General features: G+C 33.6%; 1 protein-coding gene and 1 long non-coding RNA gene across 2 annotated transcripts; one reads left to right on the top strand and one right to left on the bottom strand.

Moving 5' to 3' along the window:
* Positions 1-290: 290 nt before the first annotated feature.
* LOC128213097 (tartrate-resistant acid phosphatase type 5-like) lies at positions 291-15551 on the bottom strand. Its single transcript, XM_052918624.1, has 6 exons — positions 15412-15551; positions 5517-5722; positions 4346-4470; positions 2387-2584; positions 1844-1991; positions 291-1630 (listed from the first exon to the last, which is right to left on the bottom strand). The coding sequence occupies exons 1-6, from the start codon at positions 15449-15451 to the stop codon at positions 1385-1387; spliced, it is 963 nt and encodes a 320-aa protein (XP_052774584.1). The 5' UTR covers positions 15452-15551; the 3' UTR covers positions 291-1384.
* Positions 10892-13940, top strand: LOC128213102 (uncharacterized). The gene is made up of 4 exons (XR_008257681.1): positions 10892-11595; positions 12138-12250; positions 12485-12542; positions 12921-13940. It is a non-coding gene; the product is annotated as an uncharacterized LOC128213102 (long non-coding RNA).
* Positions 15552-15832: the final 281 nt, after the last annotated feature.

Below are 15832 nucleotides of genomic sequence, written 5' to 3'. Positions count from 1 at the left end.
TCACACTGTCGTCCGCAGTGTCAAACTGTCGTCAGCGGCGTTACACTTTCTTTTCTGATCGGTAACTTTTAAAGGGCTCGGAGTAGAGTCTTTTAATTTAATAAACACGTTGGTAACGGTAAAAAAGGTAAAGGTCAATATAACTAGAGAAATTATGGGCGCTCCCGATCAGCCACGCATCAATGTCTTAATAGCTTATGCCTGACATATTCAAAAACTATTTGAACAGATCGACGATAATCTGTGTGTTTAGATCATACTGTACACTTACAAAGTAATCAAGAAAGAAATTATTCAGGTCAACAGCGTTTATTCATTAAATGAACTTTATAAATAAACATTAGTTTAAAAAGTTAAAAAATACAAAACCAAACTTGCAACTGGAATGGTTGCTAACACACATTGTACTATAACAAGATTTATGAGTATTTCAGGCGTTCAAGAGCATGGTAAAGGGACAACATTGAAATGATTTATATATGAATTATTCAAATAACTTCTGAATTTCTGAATACCTACAGGATAATACATTAACATACTTCATCATTTATTTCAGAAAAAAAACCATTGCATTAAAAACTTATGGTAAAAACAAAGTAAAAAAGTTACAAAAGTGTTGGAAAACTGGGGTATTGCGTATTTTATGCATTATTTAGATGTACATTCTATGTAAAATTATTTTCGCATCAGTCACAAGCTAGTGCCTGCACATTTAAACAGAACAGTTATTGCGACTGACAACACACATTTAAAATATCAGTTACATTGGTTCTATCAAGGTTAATAGATTAATACACATAAGACGAAACATGTCAATAAAATAATTGGTACTGACCTCATCAAATGTAAATGATATATTCAACAATGTCAATAAAATCTTTGGCACTGAGACCACATCAAATTTTAATGATATATTCCACAATGTCAATAAAATCATGAACAAATCATAATACACATATTTTGCTATTATAACTGCACCGGTTTTGCAAATTACTTTGATCACAGACTGATGGATAAAATTTTCAATGTACAAACTTAAATGTTGTTCAATTCATGATACCCTCACAGACCAGCTACAACAATGTACAATCACACTTTTCATACACATATTCATATTGAAATTAATTATGCACATTATGATCTGGAATTGTAAATGGATGACAAAAGGAATATTTTTGGAATAAATCATGAGTTCTTCCGCAATTTTCTTAAAAGTCGCGCGGAGCTCATTTTAATGTTTACTTGCTAATGCTCTAACAGAAGGTTCCGTTTATTCAATTGGACCGAAATTATATTGCTCTCTCTATATAGTCACCATTTTTTTAATCAAGCCTGTTATCCCCTTTAAGCCTTTCACCACGTTATCAAACGAGGATGCTTTCAGCTACTTTCTCGGAAACAGCGTGTATGTGTACAACGGTGTACGGCGCCCATTAACAAAGGTCATGGTCATGTTGTTGGGCGTGACCTCGAGGTAAGAGAAGCCACCTAGCTCCTTGATTTCTGCCCAATGATACTTCAGGGTGCCACTCGGGATGTCGCTTTTGTGGGCCTCGCTGGCATCAACGAAGTTGCCCGCCCCCGTCACGAAATAGTCCACCGTTTTCCCATTTTCTTGGCTGTTTATATGCTGCAAAAACGCATACGAGTTTAGTATTATTGAAATATTAAAGTGAAAAACGTCAACAAAGATATGATTTTACAACCTTTCATAAGTTTTTGAACGGGACGTGACCAAAACCAACAGTCCTAAACATCGTGTAAGAGTATGTTTGAGTATGTCAATATGTCAGTTGAACTAGTACAAAGAATGGGCATTTGTAATATTTTCTATTAAACAAACCTGTAAATTATGATCGTGTCCAGAAAGGTAAGCTGTCACTCCGTACTTGTACAACATAGGTTTCAGCCTGTCTATTAGGCAGTCCGTAGGGCCATGTTCCGCTATAGAGTACACTGGGAAATGGCCGGCTACTAGAAGGAAGTCCGCTCTGAAATCAACAGCAAAGATTATCTTTGAACACTTAAATGCAAGATATCTAGAGGTTAGAGTCTAGTAATACGGACGTATTGTTGAATATGATCTGGCTTCCAAATAAGCTGAGAGACTAGTTTAACAAGAACAATCAGTGTGACCGGACACAGATGATAAAAGGGCATCAACATACCTGTAACTTTATATTTCAGACCGTGTGAACGGACACCCTAGGCATGTACGTGTTGTCATTGGTAACACGTGTGTAATGCGTCATATGAATAGCATGAACACATTTCCAGTTATGCTAAAAACAACTTTCGCACGAATTCGGGGACACAAACACCTAGAGCATTGCAAAACCTCGATCTTTATCGTCAAGACAGCAAGACAACAGCCACTTATGTTTACTTGGAAGACTGCAGTTGTAGATCAATCCAGCTCCACTGGTCGTCCGACACCCTGGCATTCGAGGGTCCGTGCGGTTGGTCTCCAACTACGTCATCGTCAGTGTTACCACACAACAGCACCGTGTCGATCATGACGATGTCGACCACGCCCCCTCCAGGGATCTTGAAACTCAGGGCGTAGTAATAGTCCGGAAAGTTCCTGAAGAAAGATAGTTCATGAAGAATCGAAGTCGGTGCTAATATATAGCGGCTCATCGTGTAAATCATTCTGATGTCGACCAAGTCCCCCCCCCCCCCCGGAACTGGAAACTCTGTTGGTAACAGCTAGGGAAGTTCCTAAAACACAAATCTAAAGAGTAATTGTATCAACTTTAAAATGTCCAAACTTGAAAAATCGAAGGTAAGCGTAAGGGGTTGCAAACACGTAAATGATAGGAAGAGATTCATATATCAAACAAAATTAAAACAAGTAAATACATGAAGTGTTAATACAACATCATGCACTCTGCAAACCGCTTCGTCAGAAACATGTGCTCTATAGCATGAGTGTTAATAGAAAAAAACGCATTTTTGACAAATTCGATTCAGTTCCAATTGTAAAGTAAAAAATGTTTCGACATCAAATCAAAAGGAGTGATCTGCTGTTCTTAATTAGTATGCATACTGTTTGTATGTAGAGTTTTCACTATGGGCAAAATAAAGTGATTGGTAGCCAGGTTGAACATTCCTGTAAAAAGTGTCACCAAAATGATCATAAACATCAAGACTACCCAAAAGATTGGGTATGTAATAGCTGTAAAAAATCGGGCACGAACAGTCTGACTGCCCAAGTGATCCCTGTCCCAGTCCTCGCAAGATGGCCTTCCCGTGGAACGCAAGTAAAGGAAGTCGTCAGCGGTCAACGGACAATTTTGTTAACATGGCCGGGAAAGAGAACAAGTACGACACTCCAAACATGGGAAATGAGGGCCACGCTCGAACTATATGAAATTATGCATTTATACACGGACTATAATTTTGATTTATGATTACGGCCCATGTTTTATCGCATTCTCTACTCAATTTTAATTATGTACGACACACATGTACATACTTTAAAGATATTCCTCTTGTCGCAAATAACATGCCAATATACCATGAACCTACTTCGGGTCAACGTGCATTGTGTAGATAATGATTTATAGGATGACTGTTGCTCTTCTTATACTTCATGTATTCCACAAGATGCTTGTAAAGAATATCGCCATATTTGTTTCGGTGTAGACATACATATTAAAGTATCACTAGTCAACTTTAAATCAGTTTTTTTGACTTCCATTCATCTGCTATAAGATACATATATGTCACCGTTATCGAGTTGTAAGAATCAACTCTTCATATTATGTTCAAGGGCAACATACTCGGGTCTCATGGTCCTTGGTCAAACTGTTGTAAAGTTTGTGTGAGGACAAAGCACAATGTTCTATAATAATATTGATCTTTGACCCCCCAAAATAGGTCAACTGTTTGTCAATGACAACAAATTGCTTAGTTTGATTGTAAAAACGTACTACTGTTAGAGTAAAGACAAGGCATGTTTTACCGACCGACCGGTCATCAAACCATCCGACCAACCTACAAACATTTTCAGCCTATATGCCCCCATCTCATTCGAAGGGGCAATAAATATATGACTTGGAGCAGTTAAACTGGTAAATAACGGGCGTGTAAGCATACTTAACACCTAAGTTCAGGTGGTACATGGCAAAATAGTGGCGAAGCTTGTCCACCGACGTACGCTCCATCTGTTTTACTCGGTTCTTTGTGGGATCATACCCTTACTATCGCTAACTGGACATTATCGTTGCCGTTATTGTCGTGGTTCCCAGCCACCAGATACCAGGGGTTCGGTAGAGGTTTGTAGTGGTAAAAGTTATCAAGTGAGACTTGTAGTGTTGAGGCGAGGAAGTGGTTTACTTACCATCGCTCGGACCTATTGGAGTAGGCTATTTGGGCACTGACGTTGCCGTTATGGTCGTGGTTCCCGGCCACCAGATACCAGGGGTTCATAAGGGACTCATAGTGAAACACGTGCTCAAATGTCTCCTGTAAAGAGAGGAATGTTGTTGTTTTTACTCTAGCATGAATGAGAGCCTTGTAAGACCCGAAAGTTTAGCTGAAAAATGAAAACAAAAAACAAATTTAAGATATTGTTTTGGTTATCATTGTGTCTAACAATACAAAGGCGCGTAAAATACTTGAATAATTTTAAAACAAAACAGTGCTGTGTTCATACAATTTAGAACTAAGTATAACCAAAAGATCATAGACACATTAATCATGTTAAAATAATATCAGTCGATGATAAGTATTTTTCAGCTTATATATTAGAAAAAAAGGGTGAAACAATTACCAATGCATTACATGCACATGTTCTAGAAACAATCATTTTATAATAATAATAATAATAATAATAATAATAATAATAATAACAACTTTATTTAACGAAGGTTACATACTAAGTGTACAATCATTACAGACATACTACTTATTTCCAGCATGGCCTTCACACAAAAAGTATTACAAAAACACATGTACTATACATATTAAGCAACATACAAAACATACATTCACACTATCACTATCATACATTTCTTCGACAAACACAACTCAGTTTAATATGATGATTATAAATGTATTTTCAAGGAAAAGACAAAGAAAAGAACAAAGATATTCATTTTGGATTGAATAATAATGTCCGTGAGTCCATGCAATATGAAGATTCGGGCGCGACAACTTCAAAAAAGAAGTTACTTCTTAAAGCAAAGTTATTGTTATAATGAGCATTATGAGGGAGCACGCATGCTAACTGATAGTCACATTTCTCCATTCCTTACATGCTATGAATAACATATGTATTCTTAAAAAATAAGAAGAATACAATATTAAATCTATGTTCCAAAAAATAAAAAAGACAAACAATTTATAGAGGCTTTTTGCATTTAACCCGTTCTTACACATTTTTTTCAGAATTCTAAATGCAAAATAAGTTCATAGAAAGGTCACACACGAGTATTATGTACCGTTCATCATAGATCGACATACATCTTTCCCTCGTCAATAATTAAGATGATAAACTAAAGCATAAATACTTTAAATCGTTTATCGTCCACATCCTTCACCCCATCAAAGTAGAAGTTGTCCCCGAGTGCTAGGTTAAAGCTGGTGTGGTAAGTGTTTGTCACATCCGCCATCTGCTTAGCCACCGCAAGTTCCACGGGGGTTTCGTAGGGGAAAGTGGGCAGGCCACCCCAGTCCCCCACAGCCAGGAACCGGAGGGAGTCAAGGCAAGAAGCCCCTGAACAAGACATGCGTGTTATATGAATGCGAACGATGTCACAGGGCGATAGAAAATATACGCGATATTTTGGCGCCATTTAAGTGGGAAATTTGTTGCCACGTGGCTATTAATTCTATTTATAAAAGCTAGTATTTTTTTATCTGTACAACAGATCATATTCGTTTTTATTTTTATTATTAAATAGTCAAATGAGTAAGACATGATAATGCTTAAATTTTTATACAAATTGGCATCAGCATTTTAATCAGTGTTTCATGACAACAAATTTACCGTGATAAACATCTAAAGATAGTTATGCTTGCACATCAATTCCTTCACAAATACTGTGACGTAATACGTTAAAAAACGTTATAGTTAAGATATAATTAAGATTTAATTAAATGGATATGTGTCTACACACTGTATGTTTAGTAATGTAGGGCATATTTTATTGTCATTTGAATATGGAAGTGGTTGACAGCCGACCTGGTACAAATGTACAAAATGGTCATGTTAATTACAAAAACGTGTATTCCTTGGGTTGTAAAGCTGTCATATTTATACAAAAAAGTAGTACTTAAGAGAGATGATTTTGTATGTAAAAACAGTCATTCAATGTGCTCACGCCGGGACCCGGAGTATAAACTACTAACACCACCACCATGTAAAAACAGTTGGGTTAGAGAAGGCAAGAAAGCGGATCTGGGTCCTTAATGGACGGCAGTTAGGATGCGGGATTACCTTAAATGTCATGCTGTACTTAGACTTGATTATTATACTTAGAAAGAACTGGAACAATAAAGAACTGACATTCGAACGGTTGTTGTTTAATAGCTTAAAGACTTCCAACAAGTTAAGTGAACAGTAGCATTACGTGACAATACTTTTAGATTTTAATGCCGATACCCAATAAAATCAAAACCATGGAGTATCAGTCACTTGAAGTACTCATTTAACACATGGGATACGCAAATAATTACAAAAGTATCGAGTATTAATTATACTCAATTGCATAAGAAACCTTATTTAAAACTTAAAAACTTTGATTTCATAAACAATGAACAGCCACGGATAAAGCATTTAGGATTTTTTTGACAAATCTACTCTACACTTCAAACATACGTCTTATTTCGTTTACTACCAGGGTATGCCCCCTAAACCTTATGCATCCAAAACAATGAAAATGGTTTGAACATATTAAAAAGTTTATGTTTAAGGTCTATTTCTTAAATTACAAGATCCTCGCGCAAAATTCCTCTGGATCGAACCACCAACATACTAATCATTCCTGTATGTATTGATGCATCCTAATATTGCCCTGAACCTTTGTCGATCGTGGACAAAATGAACAAATTTATATCAGTGGTTAACAAATATACGTTTGCAACATGCTCAAGACTCTTGACTCGTCGTTTAGCTAATTTCGCTTTTAGAGCAGCGGAGAAGGGAGAAAAACGCATTGTCATTTGAATTAATATTGTATATCTGAGTTCCCTCCCCTGTAGTACCTGATGACTGAGGTCAAAACCAGAGCTGTCGGGATTTTTTCCAGTTGATAGAAATTTTGCCTTCATATCCGTGTTTTATAAATTTGTTTATTCTTACTTCTTAATAAACTTGAATATATTTTTCAAATCAAACATAATTTCAGGTATTAAACCGATTACCCAGATTTTATTTTTGCCAATAATGAACAAATTTCTTTCAACTTTCTTTAATCTATGTTGTAATCGAACCGTTGTGATGTTCGAGAATAGTTAAACAATCGATACTTAACAGGTTTTAAAAAGAAATATAAGCCAGACGGCTATTGCGGTAATCTACTTAATCACTTGCTAATTATTTATACTGGTCACTGGCCAGGCGCAGTGGTTATTTTCCTTTGCACGGGAAGCACTGCGCTTGATTTTTTGTTATATATATATACATATATATATATATATACATATATATATATATATATATATATATATATATATATATATATATACACCATACAATGATGAAGAAACATAAAAGTTATCTTTGTTAAAGTTATCATTTGAAGCAAAATGTTGCATTTATGACGTAATTTATCACATGGTATACACACACTTTTATGATAATAACAATAAACCATTTTCATTAATCCAAATCATTTTTTGTATGTATTTTGGATAAATGAAATAAGCTACTTAAGTTTGTTAAGCTTAGGAATTTTCAAGAAACGGGGGCCTGAGTTCTTAGCAATAATCTTCTGATGTAGGATTTTTCCTTTTCAGTTCTCTGAAGACGCATGAGAACTTTGATGCCATGTGTTCAATAGTTATACCTACAGACCGGCTTATGATTGAAACAGGTACATTCTTAAATTTGAACTTCATATCAGCTTGACTAAAAGGCTTATTAAAAAGCAAGTACATTCTTAAATTCAAACTTTATTAAAGCTTGACTGACAGGTTTATTAAAGCAGCAAGTACATTATTAAATTCAAACTTATTTAAGCTTGACTGATAGGCTAATTAAAGAAACAGGTACATTCTTTAAGTTTAAATTTTAACTCAGCTTGACTGACAGGTTTATTAAAGAAACAGGTACATTCTTAATTAAGTTCAAACTTTAACTCAGCTTGACTGACAGGCTTGCCGCTTATGATAGAAACAAATACTTTATTAAGTGCATACTTTATTGTAGTTTGTGATAATAGCTAAACAGTAAGGTTGATTTCGATATTTCTCAAATTGATTTGGTGAGCAAACAGAGAAACCTGGGGTGCGTTTCAGAGACGATCGTTAAGGCGATCGTTAGCTGATTTTGGTAGTACGACCAAAATTACCGATCGGCACCGTTTCAGAGACGCAACGTGCACCTGCTTTATCGTTAATTTTGCTCGTAAACCTACGACCGGTAAGAGGCACTCGTTAACTTAACGATCAAGATGGCGGATGAAGATTTTCTCCAAATCAAAGTATACTTTTACTTTTTATCAACATTTGATAGTTTAATATTGGGTGTAGCATGTTCGCTTGTGTGCAATTTTCAAACTATGTCTAAAAATACAGTACTGTTAAGACCAAACTTGACAGTTAGTGAATTTCTTGTTCACTATCAGTTCACCATCAGTGCACTTCGTAGTGCACTAGGGTAAGACAAGGGGAAGACCAGGGAAAGACTAAATGTAGACAAGGGGCTGACCAGATAAGGCTTCTTCAGTCTGTCATAAAAGCTATATTTACAGTGAAACTTAGAATGATGTGTGTAGTTTAAACAGATGTTTTAATGTTAATAGAATAATTATAATCCATTTGGACCTTTCATGTAATTAATATAGATTTATTAAATTAAATAACTGATGTTGTTATATAAAAAAGAAATTGTCAAAACAAAGATATTTAAACGTTTTTTTTGTTTTCTTTATAAATATGCTTTGCATTATTTTGATATTAATTGATAGGTATAATGATATAACTTTGGTTCTGGGTTAAAGGGTTTCATCTTCAAACACTTATTGAACATAACGATGAAATGAATTCATGAGCCTTTATTTAAACTTTTTCACAAGGTGATAATTACAAATTGTTCGTTATTTGAAATAGTTAATCATCAAAGTTCATGCCTGATTGTTCCAAGCTCAAACTGAAATTGTTGTGCCGTTGTTGATTCATTCAAAGGTTATATAAACCAAGATTTTCTTCCATCTATTCTAAAACTTTCAATTTTATGTTTATTTTTGTTTAACAAATGTATTATGATTTAAGGTGACAGCCTAGCAGCAATCATTATCAAATAAGTACACCATTAATTATAATAGTATATTTTCTAAATTGTACCCAGATTTATTAATTGCATTTCTGATTTGAAACACATACTAAATAAACAAATATTTTAGAGGTTTTGTATAATTGGTTCTGCTGCGACATTATTAAATGAAATACTGTCCATTGAAGGCTACCCTAAGCCTTCTTTAAGTGCCCCCCATAGTACACAATTATGTGTATTGATCTTTATCTTTATTGCCTCCTGCTGTCTATCAAATCTCAGATCTGTCAGTGTTTGACTTATTGTTTCATTTTGATAACTTTTTAAATCATATTAAAAGCATTATAACAATGCTTTAGAGTAAGAATAAGAGTAATGTTCGATATTATTAATAATATCCCATTTATATGATTTATATCATACAACATGAATGTATTAAATGTTACTTTATTTGTTTATTATTTACTTCTCATCTGTCAAATTAATACATTGGCTATGCATATATTGTTTATGCAAGAGTATATTGTGTATTAATAAGACAATGCTATTTTGTACTGTCACCTCCAAATGGCCCCGAGCCAATAAACAAATACACAGGAATTTGGCCCTGCAATGACAGCAGTGCAATAAACCAGGGATACACAGCAGAGAATTAACATGACAATCTTCTTAAAACTAGGCCTTTGAAGGAAACTCAATAAATGTTTTACAAATTTGGTTTTAGAGAAGAGATGGTAACAAATATGTTTTTATAAAAGATGGAAAATAGTTTATAATTTGTGTTGCAACTGCATTATAAAATAAAAATATTATTTCTTTACGACACTTTTCATCATTTGTTAATCAAATTGTTAAGATGTTTGGGTAGAGATATTTAATATTTACCATGCATATCATGTATTTTAACATCAAATAGCAAGTTTAATAGCACTTATATTCATTGTAATGCCTGTTTAATGGTTGGATGCATAGGATAATTCCCTTTTTTGCCATTTTTAATGTAATCACAGCAGGGTTCCTGATACTTCCTGTGTATTGTTTATTACCTCGACCTATCGGGGCTAACATTGTTACAATGGGTAATCTCATTACAAAAATATGAATAAGCATTTTATCATTTTCTGAAATTCAATTTTAATGCCTGGTAAGTGGGCCATTTGGTAGGATAATTCCCTTTTGTGCTCTTTTTATAGATAAAGATAAATAGATACATTCAGTATCAAATGCTTAAACTAGGCTTTTAAGATGTTTATTTATGAAAAGTAATGAAATTAGTCGTGAATATAGTTAGTAACATCTATACAGGAAAGTTACAGACAATTGCAAATTCATTTAAGTATTAATAAACTTTTTGATGAAGTTATAATGTAATGCATGTATGAAAAAGCTGTTTCTGAAGAAATAGCCTGAGCTTCTATTTTTAAATCTAATTAAGGGTGAGGTATTTTTTATCAACACTTCTTCTTTTAAATTACAATTACCTTTTTTATCATAAACATTGGTTTTGCATTCACAGTTTGAATATATAATAGTGCTGTTCACTTATATACTTAGGATTCAGAATTATTATTTTGTAATCACTAATTGACTTTAATTAAATATCTGAATTACCAAAAAAAATGTTTGGATGTTACAATAGTAGCACAATTATATGTATAACAACCCTATTTTCAAATATTGGCTTACAAAGAAATTTATTGTATTTATTTAAGAAATGTTTTATTCTTATTTCACCTACATTAGAATTTTAAAAAATGACAAATATGACAAGTAAATGATGGGTAGAAACCCCTTGTCTTTAGTTACTGGCCCATTAAATGATGAACATCATAAAGTCATCAATAAATGCAGTATACTAAAATGTTTTGTCACAAGTTAAACAATGAACTACTAGAGAAAATGATCTTATCAGTAAAATTAAATCAATATAGTAAGGCCAATCTGAGTGGACCAGGAAAATCAATACTGGCTTATCTAATAAACTACAGACTACATTAGTTTATCAATAGTGCACAAATTGTTCACTAATAGTGCACTCCTAGTGAACAAGAGTGTAAAGTTTGGTCTTAATAGTACTGTACTGTAGCTGGAGACAGTACGAAAATGTTCTACTTCCGCCGTTCTGTCAAAAAAGGATTTTAACTGTAGAAGATGTAAGCATTTTGTTATATTTAGTTAATGTGCTGATATTGTGTACATCTAAAACATGGAATATGATGTAGAATTTGATTTGGTTTCTTTGCTGTTTAATATGTCATGTAAAACATTTTCTTGAAATTCTTCTATTTCGGATGGTTTTTAATTCGGATAAATAAATGCCTGTATATACATTTTGTTGTAATATTACCAGTCTTTGTGGCATGAGTCAATGAATTATTAAACAGTGCGACCATTTTGTCATGTCATGATATAACATAATTATTTTTCTTATTTTTACACATCTTAAACTGATGCTAAATGTAAATATATTGTACTGTAAGTGTAAACAACACTGTCACAACAAATAAGTTGATTATTGGCAACTATAATACCATGGACACTATCAGGTGACAATGTAATCATTTTAGTTCACCTTTACTTGTAATTGAACTTGTTTTAGTAAGGTATCATATGGTTTATGTATAACTTTGTAGTATATGTACATATGAAAGCATTCAAGTTTCAACTGACAAAGGTTAAATCTTGTCTTCTTCAGTCATACCATTTGATGCCAAGTGTACAATAAAAACTGAAATGAAAATTGACAACAGAAGTGTCATGGTCTTGGTGGAATATGCTATGCTCTTCATTGACCTCTGTTTAATAATGGTATGGAAAATGGAATTAAATTCTAATCTTGGTTCAATAAATAATAATAGAGGTTTATTCAGCATATGAACACATTGTCATAAGGACTAAATAAATGTAGAAACTAAACTGCCAAACCAGATTATGTACCTGCAGTTAATGCACAGGCTATGTACAGATGCTTATTGATATTCTATGTTTTCATTTTTTTAGTTTTTTTGCTTGTTAAATATTTGTTTTATTTAATTATTTCAGGCTGGTGATAGAAAACTATCAGGAATGCTTCAAGCTGGCAATGGAGGGAAATGTAGAAGTAGGTAGGAAATGATAAAATGCAATAGGATATAAACCAATTTTATGAATAATACAATTAGATGAATTTTATATTGATACAATGTTGGGCATCTTACTTTGAGCAATTAACTGGTATAACAGAATTGTTATTTAACTTAAATGAACATTAAACGAGAAATAAAATGTGACCAGAATGGTGTTTTTCATGTTTTCTTAAATACCCTACTTATTTTTTTTAAAAAGACAATAATTTTCATAAAATATGCAAACTATTTCAGTTGAAAAATGGTAATGTAAATTATGTGTTGCTTGTAGTTTAACCATTAAAAGGCGTTTTCATAAATGTATTATATTGTGCGGTATTAAACAATATTTTATAACTTTTTGTGTTTTTCAGGACACTGAGAAATCACAAGGTTTCAAACAGTTAGAATATGCTCACAGTCAGTCTTCAAGATACTCACCTTAATGGTTCCAGTTTATACCTACATACACTGGAGATATCAGACCAAGCAGATAACTACAGATATATTGACACAGAACATGAAATTAATTGCATATCCCAACACAACATAAGACTTTAAACTGTTAAATAGGCAGTGAGGCATTTGTGTGTAACGTTCATTATTTGAAATGAAAAAGTTTGACTTTGCATTTAAAAGCCATTAGCATTAGATTTTCCAAATATATATATATGTTTATACAGTTTCAACTGTGATGTATATCCAGTTGTACATGTTTCCTCTAAGGATTTAAACACTTTTGAATTATATTAGAAAATTTAAATGATACATTTATTCAAACTTATGATAATATATAAAACACACACTACCATGGTTGATCATGTAAACCTTCATACTATATTTTTATAGAAATTAAGTGAATCTTTTGATATTTCTGAATACATTTATTTTTACTTTGACTGGCTCATGTATAAACACAGAATGCTACATAAAGTGTATACTCCAGTGTATATCATAACATGATTGAAATAGATAATAGATAATATTTGCATGAAACTCTGAACACTTAACCACTATGGCAATCTGCACCAGTTAAGATACTTTTTTGTTGAATAATGTGTTTTGATGAGACGAGCTTGTAAAATAGCTGTATTTCTGTCATTTTGTGTATTTGAAGCATGTCTGCAAATGTAGATTTTATCATGTATTTTGAATGGATCTGAAATACTGTTTATTTAACTGTTAATACAACGATTGACACATTAAAGATGGATTTATGAATTGTCTTCATACAAAAAATCTTACCAGTCAAAATTGTATTTTCGAACTGTTTCCCAATACAATAAACTCTCAGTCACAGTTTTGATGCATAAACGTATGAACTTTACTCGTTATTTGAACTAAGGTCGGTTGTTGGTGATTGGAATCAGTCATCATCATCATCATCATCAACATCATCCTACACAGCCACCACAACCACCACCACCACCAACTTCACCACATTCATCATCATCCACATCATCAATCATCAGCAACATCTACGCATCATCATCTCGACATGATCATTGTCGTCATCGTCACATCATAATAAGTATCCTTGCCGTCGTTGCATCATCATTATTATTATCATCATGTTAGTCGTCGTCGTCGCATTATCATTATAATAATCATAATATTCGTCTTCGTCGTCGCCGCATTATCACTATCGTCGTCATCGCATCATCATTATAGTGTCGTTGTCGCATTATTATTAAATCATCATTGCCGTTGTCGTCGCATCATCGTGACTATCATCATTAGCACCATGCTGCACGTTTGCATTTACTTTACAGAACATTCATAATAAGCATACTATAATATTTCACTTATCAAAGACGAATTTAAAGTAAAATCACCAGTCTGAAAAAAAACAATGTATTTTGTTGTTGTCCAATTTTCATAATAATTACACAAATTTTAAAGGGCGCGTCGGAACCCGCCACTGCCTCCATCACAAAAAATATTGGATGATGATGTACTCAAGATACAATAGTAACATAAATAGCAGACGGTTAATCATAATAGAGACCACGACTTGTATCATTTGTGTCAATTATTATAAAAAGGAGAGTTACATTAATTGATTCCCTTCAAGAGATTAATATTATTACTATTATTATTATTATTATTAATATTGTTATTACTATAATTATCATTGATAAAAAAGACAGGTGCGCTCATCAGATTAATATGACGTAACGTCATTTCACTTCAGACTGGGTCACTCGCTTTAACGCTGTGCTTTATCGTTATTTTTTACGTATGACCGGAGAGTTTACGAGACGTTTCTGAAACGCCTTAATGATTATCATTAAGTTGGTCGTTATTACGATCGTAAATTTACGATAATGGCAGTTCGTAAAATCTATCTGAAACGCACCCCAGCACTGGTGTCCTGCGAGGTCAAGAGAATGTGTCCCTGGAGGTGCTTAAACCCTTCTTTTAGGTGATAGGTGCACTCATGCAATTAACATGATGCCAAACTTAATGTTTATAAGTTATAAACCAGTGACAATATTTACGGAAGTGTCGTAAGCTCATTTTCTTTGCACCACGAATAAGTGATGGAGCTGGCGTTTAGTAGCCATTGTACTGTATACGAGCGTGAAAATACATACAAAGTCGTGAAAATACACTTTGTATGTTATTGGATATACGAGTAATATCAATACAGATGAAAATCATTCACGTCAGTTTTGTGTTGCGTTCCTGTGGCATAGCGTACGTGACAGAGCCATTGTTTACAATAAAACAGAACTTTAGTGTTTAAAGCAGTTTTATGATAATGTGTACTGGTAGACTGAATCATACTGCAGTACTGTAAAGGTTATTTTTTAATATGCCATGTCTGTAACAACTTAACTAAGTCTAAAGAAACGTACATACCATGCAAAAGAAAAAGGATGATAACCAAACGATCCACCATTTTGTATGTTTACAATCCAAATGTCAAAACAAGTCACATGATTGTCATGTGAAGATTGAAAAATGCTTACGCAATCGTGTGCCAGTTGGATATGACCGAGATCTTCCGATTGAATGCTCCTCATTGAAAAGCGTCAATCGTAACAACTCGGCCAGCTCCCGCATGTTTTCGTAATAGACTAGCGAGTTCCGATTGTGAAAAGCCGCAATCGTAACAACTCGGCCATCTCCGGCAAGCTTCGAGATAGACCTCGTAAATAGTAGTAAGGATATACGAAAGTGCGATGCGGCTGCCGGCGATTAACACCGTTTTCAATCCGCGTAAAGAAGGCCCATTGTAACAACAAGGAAATGGATTGTGTTAAATTAAATGTGCTTGTTT

Source organism: Mya arenaria, chromosome 13 (assembly GCF_026914265.1).
Source record: "Mya arenaria isolate MELC-2E11 chromosome 13, ASM2691426v1".
Taxonomy (NCBI): domain Eukaryota; kingdom Metazoa; phylum Mollusca; class Bivalvia; order Myida; family Myidae; genus Mya; species Mya arenaria.
This window is presented reverse-complemented; position numbering and strand designations above follow the sequence as displayed.

Coding starts and splice junctions, on each gene's coding strand:
- LOC128213097 (XM_052918624.1), bottom strand. CDS start 15,451: ATGGTGGATCGTTTGGTTATCATCCTTTTTCTTTTGCATG. Junction 2,585..4,345: donor TCCAATAGGTCCGAGCGATG/GTAAGTAAACCA, acceptor ATCTTTCTTCAG/GAACTTTCCGGACTATTACT. Junction 1,992..2,386: donor CTACAACTGCAGTCTTCCAA/GTAAACATAAGT, acceptor TGTTGATTTCAG/AGCGGACTTCCTTCTAGTAG.